The 19,388-nt window shown below is 36.8% G+C and overlaps 1 protein-coding gene across 1 annotated transcript in view; it reads right to left on the minus strand.

The window, feature by feature from the left end:
* The window catches only part of CSMD1 (CUB and Sushi multiple domains 1), a 1,233,014-nt gene that overhangs the window by 108,440 nt on the left and 1,105,186 nt on the right, over positions 1 to 19,388 (minus strand). Inside the window, exons 47-48 of the mRNA XM_069805938.1 lie at positions 11,330 to 11,518; positions 7,020 to 7,166 (exon numbers count right to left, since the gene is read on the minus strand). Of these exons, the coding sequence (XP_069662039.1) occupies positions 7,020 to 7,166; positions 11,330 to 11,518 (336 nt within the window). The remainder of the gene's footprint in view (positions 1 to 7,019; positions 7,167 to 11,329; positions 11,519 to 19,388) is intronic.

Here is a 19,388-nt window from a genome sequence, read left to right on the forward strand (position 1 = left end):
GAAACTAGAAATAAAAATACATAAAATCAATTGGAAGACAGAGAAAGAGAAGATCATGGACTGCAGCAAGGAAGGAGGAGGATAATGAATTAGGGGAGACACTGTAAAGAGGAAGCAAGGGAAATTCAGATGGGAAGCTAGAAGGGAGAGAAAGATTGTCAAGAGCTGGATAAAGAACTATCTTAATATTGTCTACCAGAGAACCACTAAAAGTAGACTGTGATTTGTAGGGAGGGGTGGATGGAAGGATGGAGATCAGACAGAAAGGTTCGGGAGCACAGATAGACTGGCTTGGCAGAGGTATTTTGACCAGGATGAGTGTGAGGTTTGGGACAAACCAGGTATGGTGAATGGGACTGCATGAAGTGAGGTGAATTCCTTGAAGTTCAATGAATAGTTCAGCAGAGGGCAGTACAGAAAGGATCACACATACCAGAAAGGGGCTGTGCCCACAGATTACTAAACTTTACAATTCCATGACTGTTAACAGTATCTCTAACACCCATAATAATGTGCATTTGGTGATATGAATCATATATGTTTGGATAACTTATATTTAAAACATAGATCAGATCCACCTCCTACTCCTACAGAAATGTTGATTAATGACATTTTAAAGTAGTGGCAGCAGGCAGGTAGTATGTCAGAAGCCAGCAACGACGCAGGCAAGCAGTGCCTGTAGTTCTTATGCATGTAAAAGCCCTACCAAAACTCCCAGTATTTTGTGCTGCAAAGGCAGTGAAATATGAATAGTTTGATACTCAGAAAATTTATTATGTCTAAGCTATACATAGGATGAAAAGAAGGAAAGCATTTGAAGCAAATTATCTAGAATTCTGAAGATGGATTTTTATTTTACAACTCTGAAAAATCTTGTTGAAGACATTAACACTTGTTGAGACAGTGAAGGAATATTGGTAATACTCCATAAATTCCCTTCTTAATCTACAGTTTGGTAATTTTTAATCTGTTCTTTAAACGGAACTCCCTTCAGAGTCCAGGATTAAGCAAACACAATATCTTCTAGGATCAGGAACTGATATTATAACTGAAGAACCACACACAACGCAATAAGCAAAAAATGTCTGAAGATCTGGAGTGTAAGCAAATGCTTAAAGAACGTCAGACCAAAAACTACAGTCACTGCCAGCAGACTGAAAATTCTGGGTTTAAGCAGGAATCTCTACTGAGTGCTTATAAAAAATTGCAGCCTTGTACCAAGGACAACTAGAATAAAAATGCCATTTTTCTCCCAGCTGGTTTCTGAGAGAGGATCTGTCCTGGAACTTCATGAGGCTTAGCAGATATAGGTGCAATGACACAGGAGTGCTCTCATCTAGGAATGACAATGTTTTACCACAAAATGTGATAAACTTCTATGAAGCTGTTCCAGTGACCTGAAGTAGCTGTACATTTACAGATTTAATTTACTTTTCCAAATGACAAAGCATCCACATTCTTTCAAGGCCTCTTAAACATGAGCGTTTTTTGCAAGGCAACATACTGAATATTTTCAGCTCACTTATAATCACAATGTCCATTTGTCACTTGCAACCGAAGACCAACAAGGTAATAACTGCCTAGCTAAATCACATATCACTAGTCAACTGATGTGTGGACAGCAGCATAGATAAACAATGATTTTGCATTTGCACAAGCATACTTTTCCTTTCACAACACATATTCTCTTATGGGCTGGAACATTTAAACATTTATGCTGAGATATTTTTTTTTTTGCTGTTTGAGGCACTCTGTCTAAGGGAAGTTCAATTAAGTAACTCCCAATTCCAAATTAATGTTCTTTGAAACTGGATGTCCAAACATCCTAGATGATTTTGTAAATCTCAGTCTCACAGTGAATAATGAGACATTTTCTCTACGAATTTATTTTAGCAAAGGACTTAATTTCCCAGCAGTATCTTTGATCAGTAGTCCAAAAACTTATATGAAGAAGATACTTATAACTATTTACTGAAACAGTCCTAAGTTTAAAATTATAAATAAAAAAAAAAAGTTCCTTCAAATCCCATGTTGCCTTCATTTCACTTACATGCTAGATTTTTTGTTGACAGATAAAAAGTCACAGCTTAGTCCACTGCTTCCTTCTAGCTTTCCCTTTTGGATACTTACTTGTTCTCATCATCATATTACCAGGGGATCTTACGTCCTTTGTGCTGCTATTCTTTAAATATCCAATAAGGCAGAGGTTTACTATCATTCTCACTTTAGACATTCTCACTTTATAGATAAGAAATCAGACACTGGCTTAAGTAATTAGGTACGGTCACACAAGGAAACTAACCATATCTCTTCTGATTACTAAAACATTTCCTTAACTAATGGACCATCCATTCCATATGTTATTTTTCATTTTATAATGTATGGAATAAAAAACCCAACAATACTCAACCAGACAACAAAAAAGGGTCTGGCTGTCATTCTTTTTCTTTTGCAGTTTATCTTTAAATCTAACAAGTACACAGTATGAAAACAGCAAGGTAAATTTGCAAAGGCCTATTCCCTCTTTAGTGATATAACTGTGAATGTCTGCATCTTCAAAAATGAAATACCTGACTAAATAACCTGCTATTTATAGTATAGATGTTCTTACTGATGGTTGATGGTTCAACATTTATGAATGATCCTGTTAATATTTTTCTTGATTCAAAGTACAGTATAACCCTCCATCCTGTGACTTTCCTGCTGTATTTACAACAGCAAATCACCACCTAAAAGTTTAGGAACCACAGAATAAACAATTATAAAGACTCTGATGAAATTCTTCATACAATTGCCTTGTCACTTCTAACCAGCTACTGGAAAATGTAAAGACAAAACCAAAGCAATCAATAGCCTTTTCTTTTGAATGGAAATAGAGACGAAATAGGAACAGTTGTTTCACAGGTACAAAGCTTAAAAATAAGATGACATGAATGGTGAAGAATTAAGCTTCTTGCAATAACAGATGAGGTTAAAAGAGCAGAATAAAGGTGTGGTGGGTTGACCTTGGCTGGACGCCAGGTGCCCAGCAAGTTGCTCTATCACTCCCCTCCTCAGCTGGAGAGAAAATATAATGAAAGGCTTGTGGGTCAAGATAAGGACAGGGAGAGATCACTCACCAGTTACCATCATGGGCAACACAGACTGAACTTGGGGAAGATTATTTTAATTTATTACCAATCAAATCAGAGTAGAGTAATGAGAAATAAAAACTAAACCTTAAAACACCTTCCCCCTTCCTTCCCAGCTCAACCCCACTCCTGGTTTTCTCTCCCTCCTCCCCCCGGCGGCACAGGGGGACGGGGAATGGGGGTTGGGGTCAGTTCCTCACCCCTTGTCTCTGCCGCTCCTTCCTCCTCAGGGGGAGGACTCCTCATTCGGCCCCTGCTCCACTGTGGGGTCCCTCCCATGGGAGACAGTCCTCCATGAACTTCTCCAACATGAGTCCCTTCCACAGGCTGCAGTCCTTCAGTCACAGACTGCTCCAGCACAGGCTTTCCCATGGTGTCTCGGCCATCTTGGGGGGCATCCATCCCCCTGCTCCCCCGTGGACCTCCCTGGGCTGCAGGAGGACAGCCTGCCTCACCGTGGTCTTCCCCACGGGCTGCAGGGGAATCTCTGCTCCGGCGCCTGGAGCATCTCCTCCTCCTCCTTCTGCACTGACCTGGGGGTCTGTGGGGTTGTTTCTCTCACGTATTCTCACTCCCCTATGCTGACTGCAGTTGCTGTTATGCAGCAGGTTTTTTTCCCCCCCTTCTTAAATCTGTTCTCCCAGAGGCACTACCAGTGTCACTAATGGGGTCAGCATTGGCCAGAGGCAGGACCACCTTGGAGCCGGCTGGCATTGGCTATACCAGACACAAGGGAAGCCTCCAGCAGCTTCTCACAGATGCCAGCCCTGCAGCCCCCCTGCTACCAAAACCTTGCCAGGCAAACCCAATACATAAGGTAAAATAGAATTCTATGGTGGGGTTTTTAATATATATATGTATACAGTTCTATTGGCAGGCAATTACAAATTAGCTAAGTAACCACTTGCCTTATTTAGTCTTGAATGACTAACCAGAAGTCAAACAAAAGCCTGTAAATGTTACAGAGGCAATGTCAACTTGCAAAGTAGCAAGCTAAGAGTATCCCTCTGCTTCCCAAATCACCGTGCGTCCAGCAGATGTGCCAAGTACTGTAGTGCACTTTCATTCCTTCCACCACTACTTAAAAAAAAATAACCCACCTCTTCTTTGTTATGCTTTTATTCTACCTTGCTTGGGTAGGAATGTGCATGCAGGTTTATAAATTATTGAGGGAGAACAATGCCAAGAAGCATATTCTGCAGGTGTCTTTCAAAGCATTTTAAAACTTTCATCTCTTACAGAGTAAGTTTCCTAGCCTGGGCTCAGCAAGTTCCACTTTCTGTACTAACAGATCTTCCCCATCTGTAATAAACTGCACAGTTTTGGTGGAACCCAGCTGCACCAGTTCAAGCACTACAAAACAACAAGCAAGGATAAAAAAAAAAAAAAAAAAGTATTTCAGCACACAATACCTTTTCCTTATATTTTTGGCATCCATTTTAGTGTTTTTACCATGCTACATCCCTTAAAAGAAAAAAGGGTTTACTTCCCTAGAGCTGCAAAAATTTTAACCGATGCTTCCCCTCCTAGTTTCACTATGCTATACAGATACTCACTAGATTAAGAAAGACATCATTCAATACCTAGGTGTTATTACAGTTAGGAAATTTATTATTTGGATTAAAATCATGCCAGTGCCTCTATAATATGTTAAAGCCCTTAAAGGAATACCACTCTGCCGTAACGCTATAGGTCTTTTCTAAGATTTAGCAAAAAGCCTTAAATGACAAGATAGAAAACATACAAGTAACATTAGACAAATAGCTTGCACAAGTAAAGTTGCATGCTAAAGAAATTATTAAGCCTTCTTCTGAAAGCTTCTAGCACATTTTAAAAGTGAAGAAAATTTGTATCTACAAATGAAATCTGGTTGTGACAAAAGTACAGTTTGCAAAATTTTGTGCACAGACATAGCTGGGGAAGAAGGGGAGGGTTGTGGGAGGGCAGTAATTCATTTCAATAGGTTCTTCATTATGAGGAAGCCTGCTGGCTCAGTCACAGCTGCCACAGTATCAATAGCCTTTTTGGGATCTTGTATTTTTCCTACTTTCACAATGTTGCTTTCCCTCATTAAGATTCAAATCCAATTGTTTATGCTGCCTCTCACTGTTACTCTTCTTTCATGCTGATTATTTCCATTGAATCTCATATAAAATGTATAGAAGTTTACAGAAAAATGCAGGCAGTGACTGTTAGTGAAGCAGAAAAAGCAAAACAGTTGTTTTTTTCCTAAAACATAGCCATAAGGACTGCGTATCTCTCTCCAGTCCCCCAGTGTTATTATTAGTTGTGGCTAGTGCCATAATAATCGATGAATTGAGCCCAGCAATTAGACAGACCACTTCTTCACTACTGAAAAACATGTTTTGCATACACACAAAGGTGTCAAATAATTTCCCATTCCTCAAAAATCAGTATCCTTAATAATTTGATACTTACAAAATAAATCCTTCATATGAAGTCTATTCTTGTAACCCTGATACTCCTTCCTCACTTTAAATTCATGGCAGAAGGCCCTCTCCCTTCACTGCCACTCATCTGAGGGTTATGTGACAGATTATCTTCGTTCCTTCTTCCACACTCTCAATCCATCTGTTAGGTCCTGAAATTGCCTTTTCCCTATGAAAAACTAAATGAATCTCCCGTATGCTTGAAAACAACTTCCTTCTCCCCTGTCCCTCAGCTTCAGTTTGTAATATTCCAAATGCTGCATGCAAGGTGGAGATAATGCTTTTACTAACTGGCTTTTTTCCTGATTGCTCATAGTTCTGATTATAGTTCTTAAGTCCCCAAAACAATGATCATTATTACACTCTGAGCTCAGCCCTGATCTTCGGTTTCAGTTACAAGAGAAACTTTCCAAAGGTTAGATGGCCAGTGCATGGATGGTACAGGAAAGGAGTGAGCTCTGTGAAAATCATCTCCCTAAATGGCATTTAGCTTGACTAAATGGGAGATACCTGGTGCATGATAAAACGTTCTTCTAAAACATTCTTAGTATTCCTTTCTCTACTTAATTTATATTGACAATTAATAGCCACCAAAATTAACATACACAACCTTTACATTGTTAATCAAGTCCAAACACAGAAAAGGCAAATGTTAAGAACAGACAGTAATTATCACCTCTCTCTCTCTCTCTCTCACTATTTACATCACGTAAAAGATCCCTAAGCCAAGTCTTTCAAGAGCAATGTGTCTGCAGAGGTATGTGTGAAAGCATCTTAAATAGGCTGTAAACTGAATAAGGGTCAATATGTCTACACATAGAGTATAATCCAGTATTGTAATACTGGTAACTCATTTTTTTCTTAATAAGGGACAATTTTTAACACTATTTAGATAGACTATTTACATATTTTCATGTCACCACAACACCAGATTCACATGCAGCCTGTTGAAGAAGTGAGGGATTTTTTTCACCCCGGTTTTCCATTTATTTGTACATGAAGAAAAGCATAGTAATAAGAGTTGTGACCTGCAACTCAAGGAAATTGTAAACCTAATAATTGTGCACTGAATTGCAGGTGGAGTACCATATACCATTTCAGGATCAAAAATTCTCACTCTTGAGTACTTTAGTGTAAATCTAAGGGCTATCCCTCCCACTACATTTCAAAGGCCTTGCTCCAGGTCTGGTAAGACAAGATAGCACGTTGCAGACAGAAGTATTCACTGGAGAAGTATTAATCTGGAAATCTTTGGCAAACTGGGAAACAATGGAGAGTGCTTACTTTGAACTTGCAATAGAGTGATTACACATCCTCAAAATGTACATTATAATCAATTCTCTTTAGAGAAACAGACACTGTATTACAAGGTCTAGTTTGATGCTAAATAGTATATGTAACCGTGAAGTATAATTTAATGGAAATCATTAACAGTTACCTGAGTAACGGATCTTGAATCCTTTCTTGCTGGTTGCATGATCAGTTGACCAGCGAAGATACAGCTGATTCATTTTGCTTGTAAAGTTCAGTTGTCCGGTATGATTTCCACTTAAAGCAACCAGTAAAGGGCTTTGCCCAGAAGAACCTTCAGAGATGAACAAAGAAACCATTGAAGTTTTAAAGTACTACCAGTTTAAGTAATCCTTTCCATATTTTAACTCAGCTGTGAATGTGAATATACAAGGAAAGAATAGGAAATAACCTGGCACATCGTTGCCAGTGAAATAATTAACAGATCTCTATTTAAACTATCCATCCAGTTTTAGGTTTTCACTAGAGGGCATAATAAAAAATCTTGGTACAAACAAACTGAAATATAAAATGAGTGGTTTTTCCATAAACACTGAAAAAATAGTGGATTTTTTAAAAAATAATTTCTATTTGGTCCTATTACTTTGAATGAGATTATGTTTCTACTCCTTGTCCTTTTCTATCTATTATTTATTTAAGCTCTTTTCACTACTGGTGAGTGGTAGCAATTCTATACATTCTTTGACATTGTACAGCTCGTATAATTTTAAACACCACCATACTACATAGTGAAACTATTAGCTAAAAAATGGTCTGTCCCATGTAAGTTCACCAGAGTTTCACTGTGGAATACACATATGTACAAGTAGTATGAATTTACAATACATAACTTCATTAGGACTCAGTTCTGTTAAAAGATAGTGTGCTTATTATAGTATCATTTTAATGTAAAAAAATACACACTTATGGTAAATACAGGATGCTGAAAAAATGTGTCCTGGCACTAGACCACAATATCTTCAGCACAATAAAACCCTAGAAGCACAAATAATGATCTGAGGGCTAACTATATAATAAAATAACATGTATGCAAGAGAAAAAAAAAAAAATCTGTATGTCAAACCAATCTTGAAATGAAAACGTTCTCAAACATGAAATGGCATCTTCTTCCATATGAAGGTTATGATTTCTCCAGCTGAACTTCTCCCTTTCATATGCTCATACGCCTTTGCCTCTATGTTTTTCAAGTTTAGAAAAGCCATGTTCAACCAACATTATCTTGGCCACAGCAGCTATTTCAAATAAAGAGGCTGCTTCTTTCATTTTTGCTGAGTTTGAGCAGCTGCAGCCTGATCAGCTCTTCTTATGTTGCATGAAACCACAAAAATAAAACTGAATCAAATAGCACCTAAAAATTGAATACAATTGTTGTCAGCCTTCTCCCCCTCCAGTCCAATAAGAATATTTTCTGATTGGGACATTTAAGGTAGAAAAGGGAGGCTATAGAAACCACAACAAACCATAAAGATTAAGACAACTTCCCATTTCTTAAGAATTGCAGTTCAGTCACCATAATGACAACATTACAACTATGTGAGTATTACTAAATAAATTCTAAATAATAAATACATATACAAAATATGAACAAATTAGCAGAGCTTTAGACACAGCATGTCCTCATCAAAATGCTTTACGGCTTGTTTGTTTTTCATATTAGAGAGTTAGTGTTTGATGATTACGGTGTAGGATAAATGATGAGGACTGCTGAGGTCAATTCCTATTTTTGCTTGAAAAAGTAATTTAGAACACGACATTTCATTTCATTTCTCGTGCTTCACCCTGGGTTTTGTAAAATCTGTTTAATACACTACTTGTTACAATTTAGAATATATGTTTTCTTTCCAAATTCTCAAATAAAGGAGCTAAAAGAGTACAATTACAAATAAAGAACTACTACACATGAAGAGGTAAGAATCTTCCCTTATTAGTGATCATGAAATTAGTTTGCAGCACCACATGCCACACTGCATTTTTTAGCCATTGGGCGATCAGAGGAATGACTCAATGTATTTTAGTTTGCTTCATTTTTCCTGAAGTTGAGTTTCAGTTTCCGTACCTTACCTAGCAGGCAGCTCTTCAGATGATGTTCATGGAAGTCAGCAGCATGACTTAGGTGTTCTTGAGTCTGATATTTTTATTATTATTTCAGAGTTTGTCTATATAAGGAAATAAATACTCAACTTCTGTGTGCTGATCTGTCATATGATGCTTTCCTGAATATTAGGTAAAAGTTGACATTTCCATCTATTTTCAATGACAGAATTTTGTTGATTTATTTCAGGGATAAAAAAGAAATAATTGAAGAATATTTGCTGTGTTAAATGAATGCTATTCAGTGTGAGCAGCCTTAATACAGTGTTTTCAAGTTCAAAAGCCTTTAATAATTATATTCATGGTACATATATGGGTTCTCTGGTTTAGAATACAGATGGGGATTTCCTAACAGTATGACTAAGTGGGAATGACTGGATGCCTATACTGATCATCATCCAGCTGCTGAAGTACCACAATTTTCAATGTAGTCAGTTAGGTGTAGTCACTATTTTGGTTTGCACTCTGAAGCTGCCTTATAAAGTAACCAGAGACCTGTGCCTTAGCAAATACTATTTCTCTAAAAGTTGTCTTGCCAATCTTTATACAGTTTCTGCGTAAAGTTTGATGACGTACCTCTACCTGCTGTTGATAGATCAGTGCACTTCTACTAACCTAAATAAAGGTACGCTGTTTTGGACCATACAGGATATGACATATATTAATTGCAAAATGCAGCAATAGAGGGAAATACCTAAGCTAGCTCTGAACAAGCTATTCTGAGTTATATCCATCACTGGAAACCGTATAGCCACATCAGCATTGCCTTCTGCCCCAACAAACTCATCGTGATGAGAGGTAGAACTAATTAGCCTAGCAAAGCACATTGCTACTGTGGCCACAGGGACACAAGCAAGTATCTCTGCAAGGCACTGCAATGTGCCATATTTAAATATCAACTTGTTGACAGCTAGCTCAGGAATCTCTACATGGCACTGTATTGAGAGGCTATAAATATGCCATTATCTTTCTCATTTAAGTTTGCTGGCAGGTGGTAGAAAAAATGACTTCAGTAGAGCTGCACTAGAGACGAATTTCTAAGAATGTGATTTCATGTCATGAAATGACAATGCTTAAAAATGTAGTAACTATGATAATTCTTCTCCCAGATCTATTATTGATAATCTGGTTCCATTAAATTTAAATGCATAAGAAAGAAAACAAAACTATTCATTGGGAACTTGAAGCAGTTTCAACAGAATTTTTCAAAAGAAAACAAAGTGATCAGACCACTAGAAAAGTTCCAGGCATGCTACATATTGTCTTGATGTTAAATACAAAAGAGAGCAGAGGAAAAGACAGTCTTAATAGATATATTCAGACTATTTTCTCCACTAACCTGACATGGACCAACACACACATTATAAAGAAAAAAAATTGCTAATGAACTGCCATTTTTAAAAGAATGAAAAATATTGTGGGTTTTTTCAAAATGCTGTTATCAAAAAGTGAAAAAAATAATTTTAGACATTAAAAACCTACTACATAAGAAAAATACTTAGAGCAAGATACCTCAAGAGATATGACCTTTTAATATTTTTCATGTTATGAAACTCCCATAGTGAGTATTAATCAGTTCTATCATAGTTATCATATATTCTTGGTTAATGAGGGAAGATAGGATAATGGTCTCCAAATGAATAAAAATATATTAAAGAACAATCAGGGACTAGTTATTCTCATCAATCAATGAGAACAGAACAAGTTATAATAAGCTCAGAATTCAGTAGAAAATAAGAATAGCCTGTTAATTAAATAGGGCCCTTTGAGAGGTGCTGCTATGAGTAACACTCTAGAAACTGAGTTTTTGTCATTTCTCTACTCTTTGCCCTAAAACAGATGGTCAAATACTTTAACGGGTATATTCAAACAATGTGCAGCACTGGTTCTGCAATGCCATGGAGAAAGTAGACTAGGTATTTGGACTCAAATTTAAGCATTGGGACTCAAATAATGTTATTAAATTGGACAAATGGAATTATGACCCCAAAATATTTCCTCACCAGAAATGATCCATTACAAACCAGCATGTTAACTTCTCCTTTCAGACACCTCCATACATTTCCCAGGAAACAGAAAGTGGTGTGACTTTCATAAGGATGCTGCAGCTGCTACTGCTCCTCCTCTAACAACATCTAAGAAAATTTAAAATCTTCTTTGTCTTGAATACATCTATAAAAACTTTAATTTGCTAACAGATTTAGATTTAAGGCAAAAGGAATAGAAATACTGGACTATTAAGTTTCAGATGTATCACTGCATTATGAAACCAACAATTGGAAATCAAGCCCCACTTGACCTGATATTTGTTCTTTTATGGTTAGATAGAATTTACATCTCTCTTACCGTCGAATACCTCCAGCTCATCAAATTGCTTTTCACTTTGAAACATTTCTACAAAGATGGAGATGTTATATCCTGGCTCAACCTTTATAGTCCAAGAACAGGTCTGAGAATTGGGATAGGTGCCTGGGTAACCTGGACTGAGGATCACTCCTGATGATTCTGTACGGATTTCATTTGCTGGACATTGTGCTAGAAAGGACACAAGAAGAAAACAAGAGTAGCAATGAAATAAAGCATTTCCTTTCCATGAGAAAACCAGTATTATTTTTCAGAGATATGTATGCTTGAGGTTCAGTTTCCAAATGAAAACATGTTAAAATCATATTCTAGATGGAAGGAACAATAAAGTTCCCTTTAGCACAAACAGAAACAGGACCACCTACCTTTATAAACCTTGCGTTTATGAAACAGGATACTAATTACAGTAAAACATTCATCCCGAAATGTGTCACAGCCCAAAGGGTTTACAGCTAAGGGATTCACATATGCTGGTGTGATCATTCACACAGGTGAGGTAAAAGGCCTGGTAAAATTTTTATTTGGAAACCTGGTAGCTGTCTTCTATCTGAGGTCTAAAAAACCCCTCCCACCTTTAATAATGAAGTCTGTTACATAAACATGACAACATATTGGAACTTCTAGGCACACCAGATCAACTGAAAGCATACATGTTTTGTGCACACAAAGGGCTTATTTTGGATACAGAACAGTCCAAGTCAACTAAGTAAGACCTTCTCAGCAACCACTTCCCCTATTATTTAAACTCCGAACTCATAACAATTTCACCTGGTATTCATAGGCGTTTATGATGACTGCATATGACAAAGAGTATACTGTATTAAAATGTTGTGAATTTTATATCCTAAATACTGGTTTTAATTAAGAAATTCTTTTGTTGGTCACTGTTTTTCTTTAACATTTTGCCTCTCATGCAGGACTGATTTTTTCATTTCTTCACTGTTGAAGTCTGATACATTTTGTACACAGTTTCATAATATATGTGCATTTTAACAATTTTTTTTGTGTCAGATTCACAAATATATCTTGAACAGAAATGCATTCCTGGAAACTGTCTAGCACAGTACCCAAGTACTTGCATAAATTAAAGGGTATAGGAAAGATGAAAAATGTAACAACAGAGGGAAAATGATAGGGGTGGGGAATGTTACAGGGGAAAAACCACATGTAACTATCAGAAACAAACATAAAAAACTGGACCATTTCCCTTAGTTGGCCTTTTACAAACTCGTAGGTGAAATTTAGGTTCAGTTGTAGCTAAGAAGAGTTTTGCTGTAAACTTCTGGAAAACAGTATCGGGACTTTATCAATTGTCCTCTCAAAGAAATTAAGCATACTGGTAGAGAAGGAAATTATATTTTATAAAAGATGTCCAGTCTTTACCTTCTGTTCCATACACAAACCTGAACCCTCCACCAGAAGCAACAATGCAAACAAAATAGGAATTTAATCAATTAATTCACATATAAATGAACCATCACTTTCCTACATAGTTCATAGACCTTTACCTTTGAGAAGCTGGCTTATTCCTGTCTTTTCTCTAACCTGGATAGAGTTTTCCAGACTTGTGTGAGGAAGGTAAGAGAAAGTGTACATGCCCAAGTGCAACAATACAACGTTCCATTCATTGTCCCAGATTCTTTAGAATATTTTAAATAATGATACATTAAGTGAGAAAGGTATTAGTTTCAAACTTAACTTACAAACTCATTTTCTGCAGACTAACAATTTCTTAATGGCACCAAAATTTAGAAAAAAGAAACTAAAAATCAGAACAGTTCTTTTCTGACTGTTCCAAGACTTCCCTAGATCTGACTTACAGGTTGAGCCTTCAGCACAAAAGTTGGGGTGATTTTTCTTCAGCTGTGATTTTTTTTATACTATAGCATAAATTATAAATCACTTCTCTAAAAGCCACTCTAATTATTTAGGGATATAAGAAGGGGGAAAGTATGAAAAAGTAAAACCTACTTATTACTCATTTTTGTCATAACCTTTTCTTCTTCAGTCTGCTCTAATAGACTGGAGAATATGTAGCATTATCATGCCAGCAAATGCAGGAAGACATATTAGATTTTTGAAACTCTCTCTTCCTCTCCTCCCCCTCATCTTGTTTAGCTAAAAAATTTCTTCAGTCAGAGAGAAAAATGTCAGCCTGTGAAAAGGAGGGATGTAATATGCAAGTGAAAATATACCATCAAGCAGGGAGAACAAGGTGTGGGCTGGGGAAAAAATGGCAAGCAAATAATTTTTCCTTGGCATGTGTCCCTTTCTGCTATCACTTGACAGCACTGGCTATAGCAGAGATATCTCTAAAAGGTAAAACCATTTTTCATAGAAGGCATCCTAAGAGAAAGAAAGCCTATGGGGTAATGGTATATAAAGTAGTAAGAATCCTTTTGACAGTTTTAATTCAGGAATTGCCTCTTGAGATAGAAACACCTGAAGCCAAATTACACCCAGAAATTTCATGCAAGCTTCTGTGTAAGAATACAGCATTGTGTGTATTTAATGACAGTAGCTTCTCTTTCTCATTATCTTAAAATGAAACACACAGTTACTTTGACTTCCTATATACTTCAGAATAAGAGAAGAATAATGTGAGAAAATACAGTCAGCAAGTGCTCTGTCTCATGAATCTGCAGAAAGTACAAGTAAACCAGCAAATTATCAGAGAACAACATTGGGCAGAAACATATTGTAAGATAAATAACTAACTATTTTCCCTTAGTTAAATACCTGAGACTTACTCCCAAGCAGAAGTTTGGCTAGCTATGTGGCATTTCCAGTCAGACATGCAGTAAAAGTGCTCATCAGTGATGAAGAGTAGCTGACATGACACAGTTCCACAACCTCCTTTACCCCGTAGTATCATTTGCTTAAGCTACAAGACCGTTTTTAAGAAAAGAAGATGACTTTTACTGATCCAGTATTGGCTTCATCAGAATATTTTTTATAATGTTGAAGTCTACTAGAGCAACTTGTGGATTAACAGCTGGTTTTCAAAGTTGTAAATTACAAGTATCCTGGAGAAATCAGTAATGCTGTCAGACTTTTCACAGCAAAATACAGTGATTCTTTTCAACACTGAAAAACTACCACTTCTCTGGATAAACTATGCTTTAAGAAATGGTCACGATCAACTAAACATGACAAAAAAGTAGTTGCAAAGCACAGGAGATTTGGAAGGAACATATGGGACTGCAGCAAATGCCTCTGGAATGGTTTTTAGTAAACATGCCATATCTAAAAACTAACAGCAGATATGGTAAGGATACAACTGCCTTTTGTTGCCTGCTTTTCTTCAGCATCTTAGGGAGTTATGGAAATGACCATTGGTCAAATTACTCGTGAAAAACATTATTTACTGGTCATTCAGATTTGGGGCCTGCAAATAAACTCTGGATGTTACACAGATACAGCCCAGACAAAACTAAAGCCAGGTGATCTCATAAAATGGAAAGTGTGATGGTACATTCTTCAGAAAAGTTTACAGTTGGGTTCATCTAAAAGGTTTTTATCACAGCCCATTACATGGGTGCTCTTTCAGCAAAGTTCCCACAGGTATCATTTCCAAAGAGGTGCACTATAAGTATCTTCTTAAGAACAAGCTGCATGAACTTGTGTTTACATACTGCAGCATATGAAGGTTTTGGAATCTGGGTTGGAGGATTTTCAAGTAAGAATAAGATTAAAAATTACAGTTCGAAAAACCTGAGATCAGTTTACAGTGATCCACAGAACACTGTCATAAAGTGTTGAAATATTCTTCACTATCTCAAGAAACTCACTGCAAGTATATGAAAGAAATGGAGCCAGGGAAGGAAATGCAGTGAGAAAACATAGGAAAGTCACCAATGCAGAGAAGTGAAAATTGCTAGTTTCCTTTGGGAGAAAGAAATCTTATAGAATAAGAAGAAAGACAATCACTCAAGAAAGCACAGACACCTTGACTGTGAGCATCTCAGAAGCCTCTGAAAATGCTCCAGATGAGAATTGGCCACTGTAAGAATGGTCTTGCAAAAAGAAAAAGAGACACGACTAAGAAATTGCAGGGAGAAGAAAAAAAAGATGAAAAACCCACAGAAATTACTTTTTCTGCCTTTCTCTTTCACCTGCTTTGTTCTTAAATCATCTATTTTTTCTTGTAAAGGACATCAGAGACAAAAAGAGAAGCAGAAAAAAAGGCAAGGAAATAGCTTGTTTGCTAGGTTTGAAAAAATAACAACAAAAATCATTTTTTCAAAAGCAGGTAAAAGTTATCAATAACAGAGAAAGACTGCTGCTAGCTTTCTCATTCCTTGCAGCTGATTCTTAAGAAGGGACCCGAAACTAATTTATTTACCACAGGGGAAAATGTGCCTTTTGCAGATGCTTCCTCATGCCCTTCTCTCGTAATTGAGGAAAAGTATGATGTTACTTTGTAATTAAGAACATTTCTTTGGTGAGTGAATATTAAAAATCAACAGCTTAAAGGTCAGAGAATTTCCTTGAACACATCATCACATGTACACAACATAAGAAACAGGTCAATGCAGGATTGCTGTAGGAGTTCTTTCCTCCATATATTCTATTGTATTCACTTAGTGGACTTCAAAACTTTACTAACAGAACAATTTCCAAAAGGAACAAGTACTGTTTATGTGAAAAAAATGCATTTCTTCACTACAAATCAGTGGAAATAGTAACGCAAAGGGTGAAAGAGGATATGGAATATTCTTTTGTGGTACTGAGACAAAAATAGCATGTTGTGAGGCCTCCCCCAGCATATTCTTAGGGCAGAAAATTCAAGTAAAAATGAAACTCTTATGTCTTTCTAAGCTGTAAATAGCTCCGTAGGTCTCCTGTGCCAGAGCAGAAGTGGCCAAATCTCCCTACACGGCAAGCTATAGCTCTAACTCTTCCTATGGCCAAGATTCACTTCCTATGCCTAAGAGTCATTGGACAAGAGGTCCCTTCCAACCTCAACCATTCACAGGAGACATACCACAGGGACTTAAAAGAGGAACAGTTCTGGAGTAGTTCAGGGACATGGGAAGGCAGACAGCGTATTGCTCCTTTGCAGTTTGGGAGGCTGGCTGCACCACGGGATTACGTGGCAAATTGGCAGTGTTCATCTTGGCAGCTGGCTCTCTTTCTCCACCATAATGAAATACCCACCAACTTCCCCCCAGTATAGCTTAGCCGCAGATTGCATGACTTAATCTCTAGGATGGAAGCTAGACTTGAACATTTTACAAGACATAAAATTGAGATACTGAGACAGTGAGACTGCTTCACCTTGCTCTATAAAACAAAAGGCACATCCATTTTCCATTACCACTAATAACTAGTATTTATCACTTCAACAAAAATAAACTCCACAGTGATATTTTCTTGGTATCATACACACAACAAGTGAAAAGAAAAATCTGCAATTTGGACCCTTTTGTTCTACACTGTTAGCACCAACCTTTAGCATGGTATTTCAAAACAGAATACTCCTAAATACAAAGTCACACAAATCAATTCAGTTGAGGCATACATATTCCACTGTTAATAGTGTTTCTTTTATCTGCCAATCAATTAACACATTAACATTATATTCTTCAGTATTATATTTGATACCTTCTGGACTCTCTTCTGTCACCTAAGTTACAGGGTGATTCAACTCCCTACACATTTAGAAGCTTAGGAATTGATGTGAAGTTTACCAATCAAGAAAATCTGAGCTGCAAAACACAGAATTAGACACTTGAGCCCTGGAAAATATCTAATTATCATTTATTTATAACTATATCCCATGAATTTTAAAAGTAGCTATTGTAAAATGGTTTGGAATGATAAGAGGAATAAATATTAAAAAAAAAACCAACCTTCTTTAGGCATATTGGAGGACATAAGCTATCTATTTTACATTCATTTTTAGTCATATTATTGCACATGTAAATTCCAAGTACTGTTATTTGTTAGTTTGCATAAATCCATACATACAGGCAATGCTTAGAGAAAGCCAACAGGAAGTAACAAAGACCTTCACATTAGACAGCCACATGTAATTGAGTGCAGTGGGGCAGTGTCACGAGAAAGGTAATTCTGCAGGACAACATAACATTCTCATCATATCCTAGTTTGGAGAAACAGATTACCTAACCTGGCTTTTGCAGAAATCTGATTTGGTTGTTTTGGGGAACGCCTGACTAAGCTTCTTGACTTAACTCTAATACTACTTCTGATGTCTCCATCCTTGATTTTGCTTTTTATTCATAAATAGCACCACACTAGGAGAATATTATCACACCACCTCTCTAAGTGGTTTGAGCAGCCAGATTAGAGATCTCTACCTTGCACCGAATGCCAATTAGCTGTTTTACTAGTAAGTCAATATTTGTGACCAATACAGGAATATTTCTTACAGTTGCAAAGCTCATCATGCTTTAATTTACATCTCTACGTTTCCCTAACAGCAATTAAAAAAGGAAAGAAATTTGTAACAAGAGGATATAAGGATAGGATGAGAGCAGAGGCTCCAAGTGTATAAATACAAATCACAAATGGTCAACTACTGGTAAACATAAATTCATGCACAATGAGAGGATGTTCTGTAGGGTGCCTAGGGCTCTGCACATTAGACAATACCTGGCACATTACCATGGTGCCAAGCATTATGAAAAAGTCTGTCCTCAGGCAGACCAGGGAGGAAGGCAAAGGGAGCTGTAAGAAAAGTACAGTGTGGTGCGATTACAGCTGCTCTGCAGGTCGTTCATTCAGAATGATGTAGAAGTGATCACTGAGACTGATTTTTCTTGCCTGCCACATATGTCATCAGACTTGTATATAGTATCCTAGAACCCGGCCTTCTATTATATAAATATATTTTTCGCCTACTACAACACAGTGGCACAGAGCAGGAGAATGGAAAGTTTTCTAGCACCTTTAAAAAATGTGAAGCTGATCCAAATAAGGACAATATGAGCGATTATAAACTACAGGTAAAATGCAGAAATAAAAGAAGGCAGTCCAAAAATTTGTTTGAAATACAATATGCAAATTACATGGCAAGTACCAATTTTTTTCAAGTCTATCAGAATCAGATAGCATTGTATAAATGCAGTTCTATACTATGTCACCTCAAAAAAAACAGAGTAGAATTGGAAAAGGTATTGAGAAGGATGACAAGAATGATTAAAGGTATGAAATATCTTCTGGTTTATACAATCATGCCATAAATGTGGTGAATAGAGAACAACTTGTTACTGTTTCTTTTTCCATAAGAACTAGAGGACACAAGTGAAAACAGCAGGTGCTAAATTCAAAGCAGACAAACATCTTCACATAATAAATAAATTATGGAACTTCTTGTACAAAACTTTGTGGGTTTAAAGCATTTACATGGGTTCAAAATGAGACTGAATAAATCCACTGAAGAAATAGCCCTACAGGATTCAAAGTACAAAGAAAATTGTGAGCTTAAAAGTGGCTTAGCTACAGTTGGGTGGAGGCCTTAATTAACTGCATGCTTGCAATGATCTTACATGCTCCACCAGAAAACCATTACTGGCCAATGCCAGCGATGGAACACTGGGTATATGGTCTGGTATATTGGATTTCTGGTCTGATTCAGAAATACTTATTTCTCCCTTTCAGACACTTAGGTTTTCAGGGTGCAACGCGAGTACTTTCCTATATTTATCTAAGAGTAAACACCATAAAGATGGTAATTAAAACCACAACTTTTAAATGATCTACCAATATTTCATATGACCTAGAAGAAATATTCATAAATATAAGCTAGGGTGTTATCATAAAATAGGAATTCTGTTCCACATTTGTCCCCATAGTAATAATTCATGTAGACAGATAGAGGTATTGGAGAGGATGGAATAAAAACAAGTAATTCTATTTTCCAGAAAGGAAAATAAAATTTATTTAAAGATACAACTTGTCTGAAGAAGGCTGCATCCCAAGTTACGTAAAGACACTCCTCTCTTTCTTATGTCTGTCCAACATAACTGTGCCAGAATCTTTACTCTAATGCATCCACTTCCATTGTATCCTGTCT

Source organism: Haliaeetus albicilla, chromosome 18, assembly GCF_947461875.1.
Source record: "Haliaeetus albicilla chromosome 18, bHalAlb1.1, whole genome shotgun sequence".
Taxonomy (NCBI): Eukaryota; Metazoa; Chordata; class Aves; order Accipitriformes; family Accipitridae; genus Haliaeetus; species Haliaeetus albicilla.